General features: G+C 55.7%; 8 protein-coding genes across 8 annotated transcripts; 4 read left to right on the top strand and 4 right to left on the bottom strand.

Moving 5' to 3' along the window:
* Window positions 1–78: 78 nt before the first annotated feature.
* Window positions 79–2,417, top strand: ISF_09347 (Fungal transcriptional regulatory protein; the record flags this gene model as incomplete). Its single annotated transcript, XM_018852950.1, has 4 exons — window positions 79–215; window positions 416–1,024; window positions 1,081–1,308; window positions 1,361–2,417. The coding sequence occupies 4 exons, from the start codon at window positions 79–81 to the stop codon at window positions 2,415–2,417; spliced, it is 2,031 nt and encodes a 676-aa protein (XP_018699877.1).
* A 275-nt stretch (window positions 2,418–2,692) lies between these two features.
* Window positions 2,693–4,158, bottom strand: ISF_09346 (hypothetical protein; the record flags this gene model as incomplete). Its single annotated transcript, XM_018852949.1, has 5 exons — window positions 2,693–3,145; window positions 3,201–3,343; window positions 3,476–3,717; window positions 3,777–3,904; window positions 3,967–4,158. 5 exons carry the CDS (start codon window positions 4,156–4,158, stop codon window positions 2,693–2,695), a joined length of 1,158 nt encoding a protein of 385 aa, XP_018699876.1.
* Window positions 4,159–6,060: 1,902 nt separating this feature from the next.
* Window positions 6,061–6,803, bottom strand: ISF_09345 (Acyl-CoA N-acyltransferase; the record flags this gene model as incomplete). The annotated part of the gene is made up of 2 exons (XM_018852948.1): window positions 6,061–6,613; window positions 6,667–6,803. The coding sequence occupies 2 exons, from the start codon at window positions 6,801–6,803 to the stop codon at window positions 6,061–6,063; spliced, it is 690 nt and encodes a 229-aa protein (XP_018699875.1).
* A 352-nt stretch (window positions 6,804–7,155) lies between these two features.
* On the top strand, window positions 7,156–8,031 carry ISF_09344 (hypothetical protein; the record flags this gene model as incomplete). The annotated part of the gene is made up of 1 exon (XM_018852947.1): window positions 7,156–8,031. One exon carries the CDS (start codon window positions 7,156–7,158, stop codon window positions 8,029–8,031), a length of 876 nt encoding a protein of 291 aa, XP_018699874.1.
* A 75-nt stretch (window positions 8,032–8,106) lies between these two features.
* Window positions 8,107–9,090, bottom strand: ISF_09343 (HAD-like domain protein; the record flags this gene model as incomplete). The annotated part of the gene is made up of 2 exons (XM_018852946.1): window positions 8,107–8,913; window positions 8,977–9,090. 2 exons carry the CDS (start codon window positions 9,088–9,090, stop codon window positions 8,107–8,109), a joined length of 921 nt encoding a protein of 306 aa, XP_018699873.1.
* A 425-nt stretch (window positions 9,091–9,515) lies between these two features.
* On the top strand, window positions 9,516–10,698 carry ISF_09342 (60S ribosomal protein L5 (CPR4); the record flags this gene model as incomplete). Its single annotated transcript, XM_018852945.1, has 3 exons — window positions 9,516–9,518; window positions 9,716–9,753; window positions 9,831–10,698. 3 exons carry the CDS (start codon window positions 9,516–9,518, stop codon window positions 10,696–10,698), a joined length of 909 nt encoding a protein of 302 aa, XP_018699872.1.
* Window positions 10,699–11,179: 481 nt separating this feature from the next.
* ISF_09341 (Adenylosuccinate synthetase) lies at window positions 11,180–13,037 on the bottom strand (the record flags this gene model as incomplete). Its single annotated transcript, XM_018852944.1, has 10 exons — window positions 11,180–12,022; window positions 12,073–12,131; window positions 12,186–12,328; window positions 12,408–12,443; window positions 12,502–12,540; window positions 12,592–12,612; window positions 12,672–12,700; window positions 12,756–12,812; window positions 12,876–12,886; window positions 13,004–13,037. 10 exons carry the CDS (start codon window positions 13,035–13,037, stop codon window positions 11,180–11,182), a joined length of 1,272 nt encoding a protein of 423 aa, XP_018699871.1.
* A 1,490-nt stretch (window positions 13,038–14,527) lies between these two features.
* On the top strand, window positions 14,528–18,265 carry ISF_09340 (cell wall biogenesis protein Mhp1; the record flags this gene model as incomplete). Its single annotated transcript, XM_018852943.1, has 3 exons — window positions 14,528–14,618; window positions 14,708–16,820; window positions 16,870–18,265. The coding sequence occupies 3 exons, from the start codon at window positions 14,528–14,530 to the stop codon at window positions 18,263–18,265; spliced, it is 3,600 nt and encodes a 1,199-aa protein (XP_018699870.1).
* Window positions 18,266–19,401: the final 1,136 nt, after the last annotated feature.

Raw genomic sequence — 19,401 nt, 5'->3', positions numbered from 1 at the left:
TCGATCGCAAAGTACTCGGGGGCTTCCTATTACGCGACAGTTGCATAGAGCAGCTGGGCGGGAATCACGTACCGTGCGATGCAGGGTCTTACGCCACCCGAGCGGTCGACAAGCCCGCCGCGCAGGCGCAGAGCTTGCATTCCATGCACGAATGCCAAGGCGCGCTGTAATTTCACTGACACCGACGCCGGCGCCGACGATGCGGTCTGCGAAAGGTACGTGGACTTGGACGTGGTGATGTTATAAATGCCAAAACGGCTGACGAGCAAATTGTAGATGCGAGAGAATCGGGATCAGGTGTACTGCAAAAACCACCAAAAGTCTACGGAAACCTCGGCTTGTAAAACCACTCAATAAGTAACCTCATCCCTCTCAACAGTCGCCGCCGCAGAGGCGAGACTAACACCGTGTGTAGCCGTGTCGCGTCGCTGGAAGAGCGGCTGGATGCCTTGACGACGGCAATTGAGACGCAAAATGCCCTCACCTCGCGTAGCTTAGCCATTGGTGGCAGCTCATCCAGTCTGGGCCAAGCGCCAGCAGCCCAAACGGCAAGTCAGTCACATACACAGAGAGCCCAAACGGCAAGTCAGTCACATACACAGAGCCCTGTGCTCCCCCCGATATCCTCCCCGGCCAATTCTGCCTCCGCTCCGCCGGGGCCGTCGCCGGCAGCCCCTCCGCGCCAGGGCTCGACCAGCAGCAGCGGCTGGCCGTCTCCGCAGGCACCGCCGTTGCCGCCCTTAGGCCTCACCTGGCCTCAAGCGGAGAGGATACTGGCAATCTACAGGGACACCTGCCTCTACAACTTCCCCTTTGTGTGGATCCCCGGCCACATGACGGCGCAGGAGCTGTGCGAGTCCAAGCCCTGCCTGTTTCGAGCGGTGATGCTCTCCTCCGCCCCGTTGCCGGTCGCGAGGCTGAAGAAGATGAAGCGCAACGTCATTGCGTACATTAGCCAGCATATGCTCGTCGAGGAGGAGCGAAGTCTGGACGTCCTTCAGGGACTGCTTATTGTCATCGCATGGTACGCGCATTCGTGCTTTTCATCTGCGGCATCTAGTCGGGGACTAACAGCAACAGGGCGGATTTGCAAAGCTTGTACGACCAGCAGATTACAAATCTTACTTATCTGGCAACAGGCTACGCTCACAACTTGGGTATTACCAAGATACCGCGCGAGTTGCTGAAGCAAATAGGAATGGACAACGCCCCAGATGACGTAAGAGCAGCAAAAGACATCAACGTACCCAAAGCGCCATCGTCGGATGAGATGCGAGCTTTCCTCGGTGTTTATTACCTGTTATCAATGTACGCACCGTCCTTCCCATCATCCTCAGCTTCCCTCAATTGACAGCTTCAGAAACTCGAGCCAGTTCGGCCGCAACACGACCATGCGCTGCCAGTACGTCGACTTCTGCGCCGATGCCCTCAGCCAGGCCGGCGAGTACCCGTCCGACTTCCTTCTGCAGCAGGTCGTGCGCCTGATGCAGATCGAGGACCGCATCTCCGAGTTCTTCGGCTCGGCCAACGACACCGCGCGCGGGCGGCCCTTCCTCTTCCTCGTCGACGAGAACGTCACCACGCTGCGCGCCGAGCTCGACGCCGTCCTCGAGTCGCTCTCGTACGCGGAGCTGACCAAGCGCATGCCGCACTGCTCGCCCGACCAGATCGACCACTTCGCGCGCTACTTTGAGCTCACCCGCCAGTACCTCCTCGTGCGCCTGTACGAGCCGGCCACGTACCTCGGCGACATGCCCGACAGCGGCGCCCCCGGCGGCGACAGCCAGCAGCACCAGCACCACTACCGCGCCACGGCGCTGCAAAACTGCCTGCTGGCCGCCGGCGCCTTCCTCGACACGGTCACCAGCGTGCCGGCCACCAGCGCGCGCTTCCAGGCGCTCGCCGCGCCGGGCCAGACGGGCTTCGTCATGGTCATCTGCTCGCGGCTGCTCGTCGTTGACGCGCCCGGCTGGGACGCCGCCGCCGCGCGCCGCGCGCTCGACTTCGCCGGCTACCTGGCCAAGATCGTCGGCCGGCTCGAGGTGGCCGAGGAGCGGCGGCGGGTCAACGCGGAGCACTTCGTGCGCGAGACGCGCGTGCTCGGCGTCACGCCCGAGGAGATGGCCGAGCCGGGCCGCTACGCGGGGTCCTCGCAGAAGACGGCGTACATCAAGGCGTGGTACGAGAACCGGCTGCGGCAGATGGACGAGGCCGCCGCCGCGGGGGGAGCGGGCCCCGCGGCTACCACGCTGGAGCCGTCGGAGCCCATGTATGTGGAGGAGACGCTGCTGGGACGGCCGTGGTACCGGCTCTCGAGGAACGCGGGCCCGCGCTGGTTTGTCGGGCTCTTGGAGGGCTCGGCGTGGAACTTTGACGATGTACAGATGAGCAACGCAAACCAGCAGCCGCCCGAGTAGTCTGGGGTTCAAAGCACATCGCCCCTTCAAGATAAAAAGGGTTCAAGAGACACGGGTTCTCGTAATCGTGAACGATTTCCAGCATAGCAAGAGTGTATAGTGTGTATGTTGTATATGTTGTGTATTTGACCAAAATTCCAAGACGCCTTCCCGTGGTATCATACTAAACTGCAGCACGAAACTGAAATTTCCTTTGAAATAAACAGGTGCCTATTGGCATGTAATGGCCTCATCCCGTCGTAGAATGGCAGCGCAGCTTCATTTTCTTGTCAAAGCTAATCCCTCGCGACGCGCTGAAACTGCGTCCACTCTTCGTGCTCCGCGTCGCCCGCATCCAGTACGGGCGAATGGCCATGACCGCCCGCGCTCGCCTCCAGATCAGTCATCTCCTCCAAATGAACCATAGCCCGGTGCTGCTGCTGCTCCTTCTTTATCTCCGCCGCCACGTGCTCCTCCGACGCATTATAGGTAGTAAAGTCGGTGAGCGCGTTGGCGCTCGCCGGTTTGCGCCGCGCCTCGGCGCCGACGCCCGGCCCGCCGCCGCCGATGGTGCGGAAGCCCGTGGGCGACTTCTCCAGCTTCTGCGAGGCGGACAGCTGCTTCGGCAATAACGGGCGCAGCCAGCGCTTGACGAGCGGGAAGATCATGGGGAGGTTGGTGGTGATGACGGCGACAAAGGCCTCGCGGGTGCCCCACGACCCGGCCAGCTGGGCGCCGTTGACGGGATCCTGTGGAGGTTAGAATGGATAGAGACAAGACGGATACGGTGGATGAGAGACGTACTGCTAGGACAAAGGCGCTCTTCAAGGTCGCGCAGACGAGGACGAATATTCCCGCGCCTAGCACAACGGTCGAGGCAATCTTCTTGGACAGCGGGAGCGAGGACTGCCACAGTATGGGAAGGGGTATCATGATGAGATAGATGTCTGTACAGACATTGGTTGCAAATGTTGACCAGATAATAGGTAGTGAAATCGCGGCTTGGCATGACCCTAGAGTGAAAGTATCAGAGGCCGTTTCCGATGGGAAATGCCATGGGTTCGTGGGACTGTACTTACTGCCCGGATTGGGGTAGATGGCCCAGTAGTGTTGCAACGGGCGGCACGATACAAAAATGCTGACGATGCAGGCGATGAATGTAGCGATGACGAGGATGAAGCCAACAAAGATTCGAAGCTGAAATGAGCGTCCCAGACCAAACATGAGCCTAGCGAGGAAGAAGAGCATGGATATCTTCAGGCCCGTCATGAGACAAACATACGTCGACCAGCCTGCCACCTGGATCTTGGATCCAACCACTCTGTGGTATTGTCAGTATATACGAATCAAGAAAAAAAGAAGGACGGAAAGCTCATTTACCGTCTCATGTATTCGTCACTATTCGGATCCAGGCTCGCGCGCTGCGTCTCAGTCATGCCATTGTTGGCCAGGCCGTGTGCTGCATGGCCCACATTGTACCCGAGTGTTGTCTGCGCAGTGTAAAAGAGCTGCTCACACAAGTCAGTTTCCTGATATCATCCTTACCCGGCAACACAATTTCGTCACATACAACACCGACCCAGACGAAATAGTCGTCCGGTCGCAGGCCGCGGACACCAACTGCTCGTATGCGCGCGTACGTCCGCAGCATGGTCGACGACAGGCCGACGGCGTACAGCGTCCACAGCTCGGTTGTGAATTTGCGAAAGGCGGCTTCGGCGGCCGCATGATCGGGTACTGCTGCTGGCTGCGTCGCCGCCATGATGCCCGCCGGGGATTGAAGAAAATCAAAGGTGTGGGCAAGAGGTGGAAGAAGTGAGAGGCTTCGAGTTCGATTCCTTCCTGCCTATAACCAGCTGTCCATAGTCACCCCTCTGCTGAAGTATGTTTGCGCGAGGCGAGAGGGAACAACGCAGGAGAGGGAAAGAGGTTACAGGTCGGAATCCTCTTGCAATCTCCCCTGACTTTTTCTAATAAATCGGCGGCGGCGGCGGCAACGGGCGGTGGAGAATCGGTAGGTAAATAGGTGGGTGGGTGGGCGAGATTGATAATATGGAAGGGCGGCTGGATCGGGCAGCCAGTCGGGCAAGGCACGGCGTGTTACCGGTCAGCAGAGAATGGGCTGCAGCCTTGGGAGCCGCATAAAGAACAGGCGATCTGTGTCTGTTCCCCTGCTGCTGCTGAAGCCTCGAAATCTATCTGCTACTCGTAGCGATGTGGATAGGAGCAAGACAGCCAACTCTACAAGAAAGGCTGAGGCAGGCCGAGAAGAGGTGTATTGGGTCAGCCCACATGATCGGAACTTGTCTTGCAACAGGACCAGAGAGAGGCATGACATGTATGTAATACAGTGCAACCACGATTTCTGCTAGTTCATACTGGTGGTAGATAGAATGTAACCCGAACGCTCAGTGGTTAGACATGCTGAACCAGGACGAAGCACTAACACGGGACGGCGCCGTCCTGGCGGGACAAGGCTAGGTAGGAGAGGAGAGGAGAGGAGAGAGGAGAGGAGGCTCGGTCGCTCTCGGGCCATTGCGAGAGCCGTGCTGCAATTGGCCGACAATAGCAGCCCGTGTGATTTCTGAGCTGTTGCTGGCATACGTAGCTACTATGTATAGACTGTCTCACTTTTGCCGCTCAGCGGGCCGGAACTTGGGCTCTTTTTTTTCTTATTTGGTAGCGACACCGGAAGCAAAAAAAAAACGAAAAAGAAAAAATGAATAAAAATAAACGCCATCGGCAAGGGATGACGAGACTCAGCTGTCTTATCCTCGGTCCTTCACCGACAAAGGTCAACAAGCGACAAGGCCGATCGTAGGCAAACCCACTCGCGCGAGGTGATCCTGGTTCCGCCGACGCCACGGAGGGGACGAAACACCGGATGCTGCAGTGATGGCCGTAGATACGTCAGAAGCCCTGTCCAGCCCGAGCCAGTGCAGTGGGGGGGGGGCAGGAAGGTAAGGGCTGGAGGAAGGGAAGGGCGAGCGGATGGCGTCGGTGGTGGAGGGATTTCCCAAGGTCAGATTTCGGGGTTGATGGACCGAGCCTTTTGTAGTCGGGTTGACGAAACGTTTCTTGTATCCGTCTTGTCTCCTATTCAGTCCCTTCCCTTGCCTGTCTTGTTCTGCATGCCATTGAACGTCATCAGATAGACAGAGCAGACATGGCAAAGAAGCGGCTTGGCACCACTCACTGAGGGGTGTTCAACAAGGCTCTCTGTATTGACTTCGTTCATCTGAATTCCTGGTGCTTGCGAATGGCACGTTACCATCAGTACTCCGTATTCTGTACTGCAATCTCCTCTGATAAAAATGCCATGCAATAATCCGCACTTGATATGCAATAATAAGTGCTTGGCGCAGGGGCCCTGAGGCCTATCGCTGGACCTGTAACTCCGCGGAAATAGCATGGCGACACCACAAACCCAAATACATCAATCACATCACGGAATTCGCTTTATTGACTTGGCCAACTACTTACGGATGGTTGACTGGCAAATTGACAAGAGAACGCGCCGTCTGAGCTCGTGCACCCTGCTAACACAATCAAAGGTCTTCTTCGCATGCATTCTGGAGTAATGAGATGCCCAACAACCTTGCTAGATTGGCGCCAAGATGCTACCATCTCCGGCACCAACCTCGATCGACGCGCTCCTCTATCTTCAACCCACCATCCGGAAGTGCAAGATCGTGCGCGCCTCCGGGTGACCCTCGACCAACGGAAGACAAGCCCTCATGTCCTCGAACCGGCCAACCTCCGTGAAGCCCACCTTCTCCAGCACCCGCCGACTCGCCCCGTTCAATACGTGCACGTTGGCCTGCACCTCTCGCGGGCACAGCGGTCGGCGCGCCGGTTCCACGTCCCGCCGATACGCGTCCACCACGCCCCGGACGCTCTCCGTCGCGACTCCCTTGCCCCAGACCTCGGGCATGAACAGGTAGCCGAGCTCCACGGCCCTGAACGGGTCCTCGGGTCCGCGAGGCCCGCCGGCGTCGACCTCGCCCTCCAGGGTGAAGTTGCTGGCCAGCAATGTGATGACGCCCGCCATCTTCCAGTGCTTCTCGTCAATCTTGGTGGGGTGGACGAACCCCTCGTCGTCGTCGGCGTAGAGTACCAAGTATGCGATCCGGATTCTATTGGTCGGCATTGGCAGGGGAATGGTGCCTGCCATCCAGTCCTTGCTCGCCTCCAGAGTATGGGATGGACCCCGTAGACTGAAATCACGTCAGTTGTCAACCCATGCAACTCGAGAAATCGATAAACGGACCTCCATTTCGTAGCTTGCTCGTTGCTCCAGAGCGTGTGGAATCTCTCCAAGGCAATGGGGTCCTCTTCAGGAGCCCTAACAAGCGGCCTCAGCAACAGACGGGCGGTAGAGATGTCACTGTGAAGAAAATCATCCATCTTGAAATAGGGTTGAGTTTCAACCATCCGGCTCGTCTCGCTTTGGAATTGGATCTGTCGCATGCCGACACGCTGGCAGACTGGGTATTTAAGGCCCAGGGTGTTCAGCTCTGTGAGGCGCCATCCCTATCCAAGCATCATACAAATCACCCCGCACAATACGAAGCTACACGACACGACGACTACCGAGTGACTCACGGATAACTATGTTGATCAACACAAATTAGTCTCAAGTGTATAATGCTTAAATATCTTCACTCCCTCCTCTGATTCGAGCCGGCCACATCTCGCTGGCGAGCCCGACGGTCGCGGTCGCACCTATAGGGTAGGCGGATTCCCCTGCACAATCACCATGTCCACCTACGCGTACTTCGCGAAAGCTGGCGATCGGGCGGATAAAAGCCAGTATGAAGTCGCAATCGCCATGTACGAGCCGCGTGCTGCCGACTACGATGATTCCTGGCACCCGGACTACACGCGGAGGTTGATGGACCTCGTTGGCGTGCATCCGCGCGACAGAATCCTGTCGCTGGCTTGCGGCACTGGACTCGAGATATTCCACGCCGCCCCAACCATCGCCGATGACGGTGCCATTATCGGCATCGATGCCACCAAAGCCATGCTCCAAGTTGCTCAGCGCAAACTGGACGCGCATCCTTCGTTACATCGCCGCGTACGGCTTATCCAACATGACATCACGGACCTGGAGTCTTGCTCAGCTCTGGAGAAGCGCCCCTTTGACCTGATCGTATGCTCCAACGCGTTCGTGCTTCTCGAGGACAGGGATGCGACCATCGCACACTGGGCAGAGTATCTCAAGCCCAACGGGCGCCTCGTGATCGACATCCCCGGCGAGCAGAGCATCCCGGAAGGAACCATCATCGAAAACATCTGCAAGAAATTAGGGATCAAGTTCGCGTCGGATCGCTCTTGGATCCGCTCGATAGACTCATTTCGGGCAGTTTTGGAGTCGCAGGGCTTTGATGTCAAGACCGCGACCGTGCTCGAGAAGCGATCTGGTAAGGACGTCAAGCTTCTCGACGCAGGGCAGCTCGAGAGCCAATTCGAAAAGGTTGTGCAAACAGCGGTAGAAAATAAGTTGGTGCCGCCTGACTTCTACGACAAGACAAAGCCGTTATTCATAGAAGAATGGAACAAAATGGCGGTGGACAACAAGGTCAGGGTGTGCGAGAGCCTATACGTGTATATTGCTGAGAAAAGGGCGTGATGCAAAAGAACAACTAGCTTGCTAAGATTTGAGATGGATGCAAGTGGAGATTGAACAGAATCTCACTGCCGACATCTATATCTTCGAAGCCTTTCCGCGTGTGAACCTGGGCTTGATTGGGATTTTCGGGTGGTCTCCCTCCAGGTCCAGCCCTGTAATCTTCTCCAGTTCGTCCACGGCCTCGTAGGCTCTGCCTAGGTTTACCTTTATCGTGTGGAAGCCCTCATTCTTAGCGGCCTTGAGGTTCTCCCCAATGTCATCCAGGAACAGAATCTCCGTCGGCTGGACGCCAGACTCCCACCCCAGACTGCGATTCCGCGGTGAGCTGGCATTGCTCTTGGCAAACTCGTCCAGCCTCTTCGCGGCGAGTTGGTAGATGCTGGGCTCCGGCTTGCGGTGACCGACGTGCGCGGATGAGACGAACACATCGAAGAGTCCCTTGAGCGGGCCGGTGAAGAAGTCGGGCTGGTGAAGCTTGTGCCCCGGCGGGAAGATGACGGTGTTGCTGAGTGCACCGATGATATATTTATTATTGGCCTTGAGCGCTTGCAAGGCGGGAAACATCCAGGGATCGTGTTTTGTTGATGAAGACATCATTTCGTTAAAAAGCCATTCACCGTCAAGTTTCGGCAATGGAGGAGTCACATCCTCCAACTTGGGATTCTTTGCCTTTTCCCGCTTGTAGAAGGCGTCCCACAGCGTCTGTTGGTGCAAGTCGCCATTAAACCCTTGGAAAAAAGCCGCGTCCATGGCAATGTCGCCTCGCTCGAGGCGGTGCCAGAAACCGTTGGGAGCTGACTTGGAAATGGAATAATTGATCCATCCCGGGGGAATGCCGAGACTCAATTCATGGTCCAGGATTGCCTGAAAGGGGGAGACAACCTAGAGCGAGGAATTAGGAACCACGGCGAGGCCGCAAATAGTCGAGCTGGAGCAGCAACTCACACAAACACCGCCAATGTCGAACAGAATGACCTTGGGCTGCTTGGGGCCATACAGTTCACCGTCAATTGCCTCGAGGATGAGGTCTGCGGGCGGCTCTTCGCCAAAGTCAGACATGACGATCAAGATTCTCGTTACGCTGTCCTAACAAGATTTATGAGGCAATTCGTCAACGATGTAGCTGTGATATATGAATCCAGCTGAGTAGGACGCCTGCGGAGCTACCCCGGCAAGAGCTCAGCTTGCCTCGGCAGTGCCCCATTCCTGCCGAATCCACCGGAGGTCCGGCCGTGTCGAACCCCGGCGACCCATATTTGGAGAATTACATAATCATTTTGCACGTGACCCAGGCGAAAAAAGATTAGCCTACCTCGTCACCAACCACGGTTTCGCACAGTGGGTCGCACAATTGGCCAGGGTGCATTCGCTTAGGGCTTTGAAGTTATCCCCCACCAGAATTTTGCTGGCTGCGTTTCCCGTCACGAACTCCCATCCACAACTACCAGACAACAGTCCATTGTTTGACCACCAATACCGTCAAAATGGTAAGTTAAGGCCTATCTCCTGGGTTCACAACCCTTTTGTGAACCTGCGGTTTTCGTTTATTCTACCATGGCTGCGTGGCAGAAACGCCAATCGCCCATGTCTTTGCTCGATGTAAAAGAGTCGCCGCAAGTTGCTTCGGAAGGAGGACGAGCAAATCTGAAGCGCAAATTGCTGACTCGGGGGGAACGAACACTAGGCCTTCAACAAGTTGGTTAAGAGCAGCGCCTACTACAGGTATGTCTTTTTTTCTTCTCCCTCGCCCAATGATGAACAGCGCATCTCGCGATCCCCAGTGCTAACTTTTCTCCCAGCCGCTACCAGACGAAGTTCAAGCGCCGTCGTCAAGGCAAGACCGACTACTACGCCCGCAAGCGCCTTATCACCCAGGCCAAGAACAAGTACAATGCTCCCAAGTACCGCCTGGTCGTCCGCTTCACCAACAAGGACATCATCATGCAGCTGGTGACCTCTGAGATCTCCGGCGACAAGGTCTTCTGCGCTGCCTACGCGCACGAGCTCAAGGCCTACGGCATCGAGCACGGCCTGACCAACTGGGCTGCCGCCTACGCCACCGGCCTGCTGATCGCTCGCCGCGCGCTCAAGAAGCTCGGCCTCGACGAGGACTTTGTCGGTGTCGAGGAGGCCGACGGCGAGTTCACGCTCACCGAGGCCGCCGAGACGGATGACGGCGAGCGCCGCCCCTTCAAGGCCTTCCTCGACGTCGGCCTGGCCCGCACCTCGACCGGCGCGCGCGTCTTCGGCGCCCTCAAGGGCGCCTCCGACGGTGGCATCCTCGTGCCCCACTCGGAGAAGCGCTTCCCCGGCTACGACATGGAGACCAAGGAGCTCGACGCCGACACCCTCCGCAACTACATCTACGGCGGTCACGTCGCCGAGTACATGGAGACCCTCGCCGACGACGACGAGGAGCGCTACCGCTCCCAGTTCGTCAAGTACATCGAGGACGACATCGAGGCCGAGTCCCTCGAGGAGCTCTACTCCGAGGCCCACAAGGCCATCCGCGAGGACCCCTTCAAGAAGGCCGAGGGCGCCGGCCCCAAGAAGTCCAAGGAGGAGTGGAAGGCCATCTCCCTCAAGTACAAGAACAAGCGCCTCACCAAGGCCGAGAAGCAGGCCAACGTGCAGAAGAAGATTGCTCAGCTCCTCCAGCAGGAGTAAGGGATACAAAAAGGAGTAGCCATACATGTGACTTTCTGGTAATGCTTGGTTTGGAGTTTTCAGGAGGCAGTGATGAATACAAAAATACCACGACGCTTTCCATGATTTTTTTTCAACCCTTCTCGTCTTGAATGCACCAATGTGATTGAGTCCTCCTGTAACGATTGAATCCAAATGACAGCCAAATGTTACATCGCCGATGTGATTGCAAGCGTGGCGCTGCGCTGATGAAGAACTTGCGTGCCACTTCCCGTCTTCCGCTCCTCTTCAAATGCACAACTGCACCTTATGATTTACCTCTTCCCTTGAAACGCATACACGATTACGAATGACCGAAAACGGTTCAGGATGTTGTTCCTGAAGCGGATTTACTCTAGCTCTATGGTCCAAATAAAGACAAATTAGCCATGACTGCGTTTACCTGCCTCGTTTTTGTCTCGAACAACCAATCCTCTCTAAAAAAAACAAAGTTTCCATCCCTTTAATCGCGCGTGATCATGGCCTCGCGGTCCGGGCCGGTGCCGATCCATCGCACCTTGACGCCCACGTACTTCTCAATGTACTCGACGTACTCCCTGGCGCGGGCCGGAAGCTCCTCAAAGGTCTTCGCATTGGTCGTCGGCTCCTGCCAGCCGGGCATCTCGTGGTAGACGACCTCGGCGCGGTCCAGGATGTCCAGGTCCGCCGGGTACGACTTGAGCTCCTGGCCGTCCACCTTGTACGCGACGGCGACCTTGATCGTCTCGAACGTGTCCAGGACGTCGAGCTTGGTGAGGTTGAGCGCCGTGTAGAAGTTGATGGCCGTGCTGTAATTGACCACGACGAGGTCGAGCCACCCGCACCGGCGCCGGCGGCCGGTCGTGGTGCCCCACTCGCGGCCAATCTCCTGTAACTTGTTGCCGACCTCGCCCGTCTCCTCCGTCTTGAAGGCGCCCTGACCGACGCGCGTGGTGTACGCCTTGACGACGCCGATGATGTCCGTCACGTTCTTGGGGTTCAGCGCGAGGCCGCCCAGGATGCCGGCCAGGGTGGTGTTGGACGAGGTGACGAACGGGTAAGACCCGTAGTCGATGTCGAGCATCAGCGCGTTGGCGCCCTCGACCACGATGTTTTTGTTCGACTCCTGCGCTGACCGCATAAAGGTCACGCCGTCGACGGTGTACTTGGCCAGCTTCTCTCGGTACTCCTTGAAACGAGCGAGCTCCTCCTCCACATCGTAGACAAAGAGGTCGCCGTAACGCTGGCGGTAACCATTGGCCAATCTTCGGAGCTTGGTCTCAAAGAGCTCGGGGTGGAAGACCTCAGCCAGTCTAATTCCACGGCGCTACCAAAATCTTAGCAGGTTGATCATGAAGGAGAGACAATGCGCCTTACCGCAGCCTTGGCGCTGTACGTCGTACCAATGCCTTTCAATGTGGTGCCAATTCTGTTTGCTTGACGACATTAATTCATGCTTTCGTTGATATTTCCAAGATAATTGGACAAACCTCCGAGTTCCGCCTCCTCGAGTCCATCAGCGGCGACGTGTAGGTCCAAATCGATGTGGACCCGGTCAGATACGAAAATTCGGTCATGAACGGTGGTGAGGCCCTTCTCCTCGAGCTGTTGCAGTTCCTTAAAGAAACTCGGTCTGAAAGCAAAGTCAGCGGCTGATCCGGCGCGACGTGAAGGATAAGGAGTCATGATACGGGACCTCTGACATGACTTACACGTGAAAGACGACACCAGAGCCGATGAAGTTGATGCTGTGTGACGTGTTAGTTTGCTGACCCCTGGATTTGACGGCGAGAATTGTCTTCATACCAATTGGGGTTAATGAGACCAGACGGAAGCAAGTGGAAGCTATTACGATATGAGTGTCTGCCAAAGAGGCCGTTGTTCAACTCTGCTCACCTGTACGAGACACCGTTCGCTCTGTCAACAAAAGTTAGCCAATTGATTTTTCAAGATAACTGAAAAAAAATGCGGCTTACACAATCGAATGACCTGCATTATGACCGCCCTATTCAAGAAATCAGCAGTCGGTCTTTCTTTCATGATGCGCCGCCACCACCTACAGCAGCTCGGGCACAGAGTTGTGCCTCGGGGGCCAGGATGTCGGTGAGTTTTCCTTTCTATTTAAAAGAAAATCGTTAACAATCAAGTTCGTCGCATTAGATACTTGACACAAGACGTACGCCTTCATCTCCTGCAACACCAAATCCAGTTAGCGCGAGGTCATATTTTTGAGAGCGAGACAGCGACGCCCTTGTCTCGAGTGAAAGCGAAGTAAGCGGGGGTTAGGAGGCGAGGACCAGATACATACCCCATTGGGAGCCTAAAATGACTGTGATGGGCATGATGCCTACGATGGGAGTTGCAGTGTCACAGCGTGGGCTTTGTTGGTTCCTGAGCGAAATAAGAGACAAACGCGCGCCTTTCTGAAAATATCGATATCGGTTGGCGATGATTCACACCAAATTTCTGCCCGCGGTCCGAGTCACGTGTAGAGGGATACTTTCGGAGCGAAAGAGCCCACTTGGCCCGACAAACATTCGCGGCTGATTCCAATGGCGGCATTTATTACGAAATCCATCTCGAAGCCACCTTATCGATGGGTGTGTGGATGGTCTCTAAAATGATGGGGTTAATCTAGGTTTCTCGAGGTCGTTCCGTCGATATGCAAACGAGAGGAGCGCATTGAGGATGGCAACAAGTGCTGAGGCTGGTGTGCCTCGCCTAGATTGGTCCAAATCTTCAACGGGCCGAGTCGGTGCAGACTTGCTGTTGCAGCAGGTCTAGAACTTGGTGGCTGCTTTGCGTGGGTTTTGTCAGCATTTTGCGCCAGGATAATAGCACCACCTGAACCAGCAAACTGCATTATTAAACCACCACAAATGTTGCGCGGGAGGGATTGAGGATTTCCGAGTTGAGACACCGACAGCAGGATACGGAGTACTTGGGCGCGGGCTGTCCAAACCTCAGACATTGCTGATGAGAGAGCAAACAGTGCTTGGGGCAAGCAGCTGGTCAACTGGACGAGAACGAGGTTCATCTTTTTGGTGCCAACTACTGATATTGAGTCTGACAAGCTTCGCGGCTGCATAAACGAATTGGGCTCACTCAAACACTCACGAGCTGCATCTACATCTACAGAGGTATCAGGACTGGCTAAAACGACCCGCGGCACTGAAGAGCATAACTCCGTAGTGTACATAGTGCATCTGCAGGTAGCCACTCTAGGGGTCTCTGCCACTCCAACCAGGCATGCAGTGGAAGCCTGGCAAGGCCGGATGTGGGCTTCCTCAAGTGGCCTAGCAGAACCCAATAACTGGGCATTCATTACCACTGCAGCAACCAAAATGTCAATGATGGGCTGTGGCTACCGCAACTAAAAGCTAACTAAATCCACTAAACTCCCGAGTCAAAGTTCAACTTACAGCGCGCATCCCCCAGCTTTGCCACCACTCTACGAACCTTACTCCCCGCGATTTCTTTTCTACGTGCACCAACCTTCCCTCCTTCGTACAAGGTAGAAACAACTCTTTGCTGTTGGCTTTGTGGGATACAACGCAGTGTGCTACGTCGACAGTCTGCTCCCTGCGACTCTCGTGTCATCCGACTGTTTGTGGGCTCAAAGACGTCAACAACATCGCTCGCTCGACTCGACTCGCCTTCCTTAGCCAGCCCCCCCTCTTCCGTCATCGCTCACCAAGTTGCCTCGACCTACATCCTGTTTGTTCATGGGACAATAACAAATCCGGTCAGCGTTGCGACGGCCTCAAGGCGCTAATTGTCGTCACCCTGCTGTTATTCACACACGAGCTCTGCTCGCCGCTCCCCGGGCGTCATGGAGCAGGTTCATGGCGTCGATGTCAGCTGGATGACTCCAGGGTCCTCCAAAGGCATGTTGACAGCCTCCTCTCCGTTCCCCAGCTTCGGTTGCTGTCAACGCGATATCTGACATTGCGACTTGGCTATTGCTACTGGATTGCTTCTTGCGACACTCTTGCTAACCGCTTCACGATAGATAAACTTAATAAATCCTCCTCGCCCCCCAAAGCGAATACCACACAGCCGCGCCAAATACCAACACCTTCAAACGGCACGCCGTCGCATCAGAGAAAAGACTCCAAGTCTGGGGCCGAGGCTAATGTCCAGCCCAGCACACCTCTCAACGGCGGTTCCAGCCTTACAAAAAGGCTCTCGCGATCCAGTTCAGTCGATAAGCAACCCGCTGGTCCCAATGGCACGCCGCCCGGACGTCGCAACACATGGTTTTCCAATATTTCCGCCAAATTCTCGGGCTCATCCCCTGCCACTAACAGCCCACAATCGCCAACAGAGCAGACGTCACCTCATAACTCAAATCTGCCGTATCGCACTACATCACACGAAGACCAGGGACCTACCTCACCACAAGCATCGGAGCCTCCTGTACCGAAAATATCGCCCTCCAGAAATGCTGTCCTTCAACACGGCGCAAAGCCGGAGGGCAGCGGTCCTTATACACCTGCGCCGCCCAAATCTGGCCAGGCCGGCATCCTGAATGTATTTCGTCGCCTCTCGTCATCCTCATCGGCCAATGGCGCAACCACCAATCGTCTGGCGCACGGTCTTGTTGAACGCACCGTTCTCAACAAGGATAAGAACAGAGAGCGGTGTAACATAAGTGAACTGAAGGCGGCCAAGCTACGCCGCGTTGCGTTTTGTGTCGACGTGGAAATTGCACCAATGCCTAAGTACGCAAATGGTGAAGTCGCTACACAACCAATCGACAAGAGCACGAAAAAGAAACTCACCGAAAAGGGCGAAGGTGAAGCTCTGAAAAGCGACAGCGCTGTTATGAAGGAAGAAAATTTTGACGACGGCAAGCCAGAACCTGTGGCAGAGGCTAAGACCAACGGTCACGCAAATGGCCCTGCCGATGCATTCCAGAAACTGCCGAGCAACACGCCGGATGCAAATGACAGTCCGGAACCGGATACTGCTGTAGGAGAGAAGGAAATGTCTAAGAAGAAAGAGAAAAAGAAGCGCAGTGAAGAGGAGCGGAAAGCGCGAAAAGAAAAGCGCAGGAAGCTGGCGGAAGACAGCGGCTCTATTCCCGTCGAAATCCATTACGATAGCCCAGATTCGTCCGATTCAGGGGCCTCTGGCACAATTGTAACGAGCTCTCTGCCGACTACCAACCCCGCCAGAATCTATCGAAGATGCTGCCAGCTTCGAGAGACACCCATCTTGAAAAAGATTACAGAGCAGCTCACAGATCCGACCAACCTCTCTCACGGGGTTGTCAGCAAGCTAGATTTGACGGGTTACTGGCTGCAGCTGGCTGACCTAGTGACTCTCGGCGACTATCTTGCCGTTGTCCCGGTTCGAGAAGTTTTGCTTGAGAACATTGGTCTCACGGATGAGGGTCTGCGTGTCGTCTTGGCCGGTCTCTTAGCCGCCAAACCACCCACCTTCAGCCGCAAAAAGCCGAAGCACGAACAAGAAGTCCAAGGCGGCATCGTCGAGCGTCTGGTCTTGAAGAACAATAAAATTGGGCCGGATGGATGGAAACACCTGTCCTTGTTCATCTATCTCTGCAAATCTATCAAGAGTCTCGACATTTCCCACATAGCCTTTCCGCGCCAGGCCGTGTCCCAAGTCGGCGCCACGCTGCCCAATGGCCAACACATCCCCCGCAGCATTGCCGACATTTTCGCCACTTCCATCGGGGACCGGCTTGGCGGGCCGACTTTGGAGATGATCAACATTGGCGAGACGGAACCCAGCATGGAACAGCTCGGTGTCATCCTCGACGGCATGTTGAACTGCAAGGTGAAGCGTCTCGGGCTGGCACATAATCACCTGGATGAGCAAGGCATCAGTCATGTGACGAGATACATTTCTTCAGGCATTTGCGAAGGCCTTGATCTGGCTGGGAATGATCTCCGAGGTCACGAGGAGAAACTCGCGTCGGCGCTGAAGGCGAACGTCGGTCTCTGGGCTCTCAGCTTAGCAGGCTGTGAACTGGGACCGTCTTCTCTCTCGAAGATTCTACCGGTCCTTGCCAACATGCCCGATATCCGATTTGTCGATCTATCTCACAATAAGGAATTGTTTCAGTCGCGGCCTAGTGCCGTCGGTCTCTTGAGACGGTAAGCGTCCTCAACCATTTGACTCGATCAACAGGCTAATCCACAACAGATACCTGCCTAAATGCACTGGGTTAAAACGAATTCACTTGTCTGATGTCAGCATGAACTCGGAGCAAGCTATTGCGTTGGTTGAGGTCCTTCCAGAAATTCAACAGCTAGCGCATATCAACCTACTGGAGAACGAGGAGCTCGTCAAGCTGGCCCACGCAAAGAGTGAAGAGGCTCAAGAGGAAGCATGCGCGCTCTATGCTTCGCTCATGGCGGCCGCGCGAGTCTCCAAGACAATCGTTGCCATTGATATTGACGTTCCTCATGACGAGGCTGGTGAAATCGTCAAGGCGATGGCGAAGCAGGTTGTCGCTTACTGTCTACGCAACATGGAGGCAATTCCGGATACGGGCATCGGCGCTGCCATGGCGGCCACACTGTCGGAGAGTAACGAGGCTGATGACTCTAAGCCGGCTGGCTATTCCGACGTCATTATGCATCTTGTAGGCCACGACGTTATGCAAGAAAGCGACGAAGAAGACAACAGCTCGGCCCCTGATGAAGACTACGTTATCGGGGGCACTGGCGTTGTTAAAGCCCTCAAGTGCTGTCTTGAGAATCGCGGAGACGAGTCGCAGCGTCAGTCTGGCGAGTTCAGTCGGGACGCGGAAGCGACTGATGCGTCGCTTGCAAGCCGCAGGCTGGCCACGGGTGGCAAGGCAAAGGATATGTCCAAGCATCTGCTTGCGGGAGCGCGCAAGATTCGACTGCGCTTACAGCCTGCCCTTATCAAGGCCAAGGCAAACCCAGGCGACGAAATGACGCTGAGAAAGCTCACGTTCCTTGACGAAACACTGCAGGGCATCATCAACCGATTCGAAGACGAGTATCCGGACACGCGAGAGACATCGGAGCTCAGCAATACGGACCCGAAGCGCACCAGAAGCCCGTCGGCCGAGTCGGTCAACGAACGGGCCCGGGCGGAGGAGACGGTGGTCTCGGACGGTGAAGACGAAGGCGAGATTCGCGGGTCGCGGCTGTCGCGGAGCAACTCGACGTTGTCCAAGGTGCTTGCGGAAGAGGAGGGGCGGGTGCACCGGGCGGGCCACCGGTTCCGGGTGGGCATGGTGTCGCAGATGCAGATGAGGGACCTGGTGGCGTCGATTGACGACATTGGCGCGGACCCGCGGCACGTGCGGATGCTGACGGAGCTGGCCGAGGACGTGGGCGGCGACTTCTGGGCCGAGGTGCAGGCCAAGGGCGTGATCCAGGCGTACAAGGACAACCGCGAGTCGCTGCTGACGACGATGAAGGCGAGCGACCCGGACGGCGCGCAGTGGGAGCGGTTCGTGGAGTCGCAGAAGAAGGCGCTGGCGAACCGCACGGTGCCGAGCGAGCAGGAGAAGACGCTGCGGGAGGCGGCGCGGGCGGCAGATGAGAATGCGATTGCGGATTGAGGAGTGGTTGACTGGGTTTGGTCGGTGGTGGTGATGTGCGCCCATTGTATCGAACAACTGTTGTATTAGGGCGTCCTGTTTATCCTTTTTCTTTCCTTTTCTCTCAAGCAAGCCAAGTATAACCACATTACTGTATTACTCTTTTCATTATTCTTATTCTGTACAGATTATCATGCCCGGCGTCATGGGATGGATGGGATGGATGGGGGATTAGGAGTTGCACGCAGGGAGCTGGGATGGGGTATCATGTTTCATAAAACCTATTTTCTAATTCCGGGTTGCAGCGGAAACGCAAGGCACTCTAGGAGGTTCCTTTCGTTTCGCAGATGCAAGTTGAAATATCATGATAATTCCCCAACCTCCGCCACCTTGGCTTGTTTGTACTCGTATCCGCAACGCCAGAACCACGCACACACACTCACTCACTCACTCACTGCCTATCGCGGGCGGTAGTGCTACGTTGTAGTAGATTAATCACAAAACCCAAGGCGGCAAGCCCACGCTTTAGCGAGCGAGAAACCATACGTTTTTGAAGTGCCCAGGCAACAATTGTCAGGCCATCCGCTCGGGGTCTGGAGGGGCCCTGGCTGCATGGCGTCGAGGCTGGCGTCGTCGCGAGCGCACCACTTCCCCCCGCATCTCACGCCACCTAGAAGGCCGCGGCGTCAGACTTGTTCGCGGCAAGGCAGAGGCGATCACAGGGAAAATGGAAAATGGTTGGGATGACGCAAAAGAAGGCTTAAAAAAATAAAATCGGTCCAAAAATAAATAAAATAAATAAAGTATTTCGAAACGTACGTGCCACTTGGCTATCCCGCTTCTCTCCTTTCTTTCCACTGTTTGTTGCCTGTTTTCTTCTGCTTCTTCCCGCCTCCTCCCTCTTATTCGTAAACCCTGAACAGATCTTCCCACCTGCCATATAAGTTGACGACAGCACGCACGCACACACACAAGTTGTACTCTCACAAGCGAGAACAACTCGGCCCAGCCATCCTCGGAAAAAAATCATACCTCTTGCAAAACGATACCGCAACACAAAACAGCCAACGAGCCTCTCCTCCCTTGGACGATCTCGAAGCCAAAGAAAACATCCACGACACCACAACACACACCACACACACCAGACACACACAAAC

Source organism: Cordyceps fumosorosea, assembly GCF_001636725.1.
Source record: "Cordyceps fumosorosea ARSEF 2679 chromosome Unknown scaffold_46, whole genome shotgun sequence".
In the NCBI taxonomy this organism is placed as follows: Eukaryota; Fungi; Ascomycota; class Sordariomycetes; order Hypocreales; family Cordycipitaceae; genus Cordyceps; species Cordyceps fumosorosea.
The sequence above is the reverse complement of the archived record's forward strand: the minus strand, read 5'-3'. Positions and strand labels throughout refer to the sequence as shown.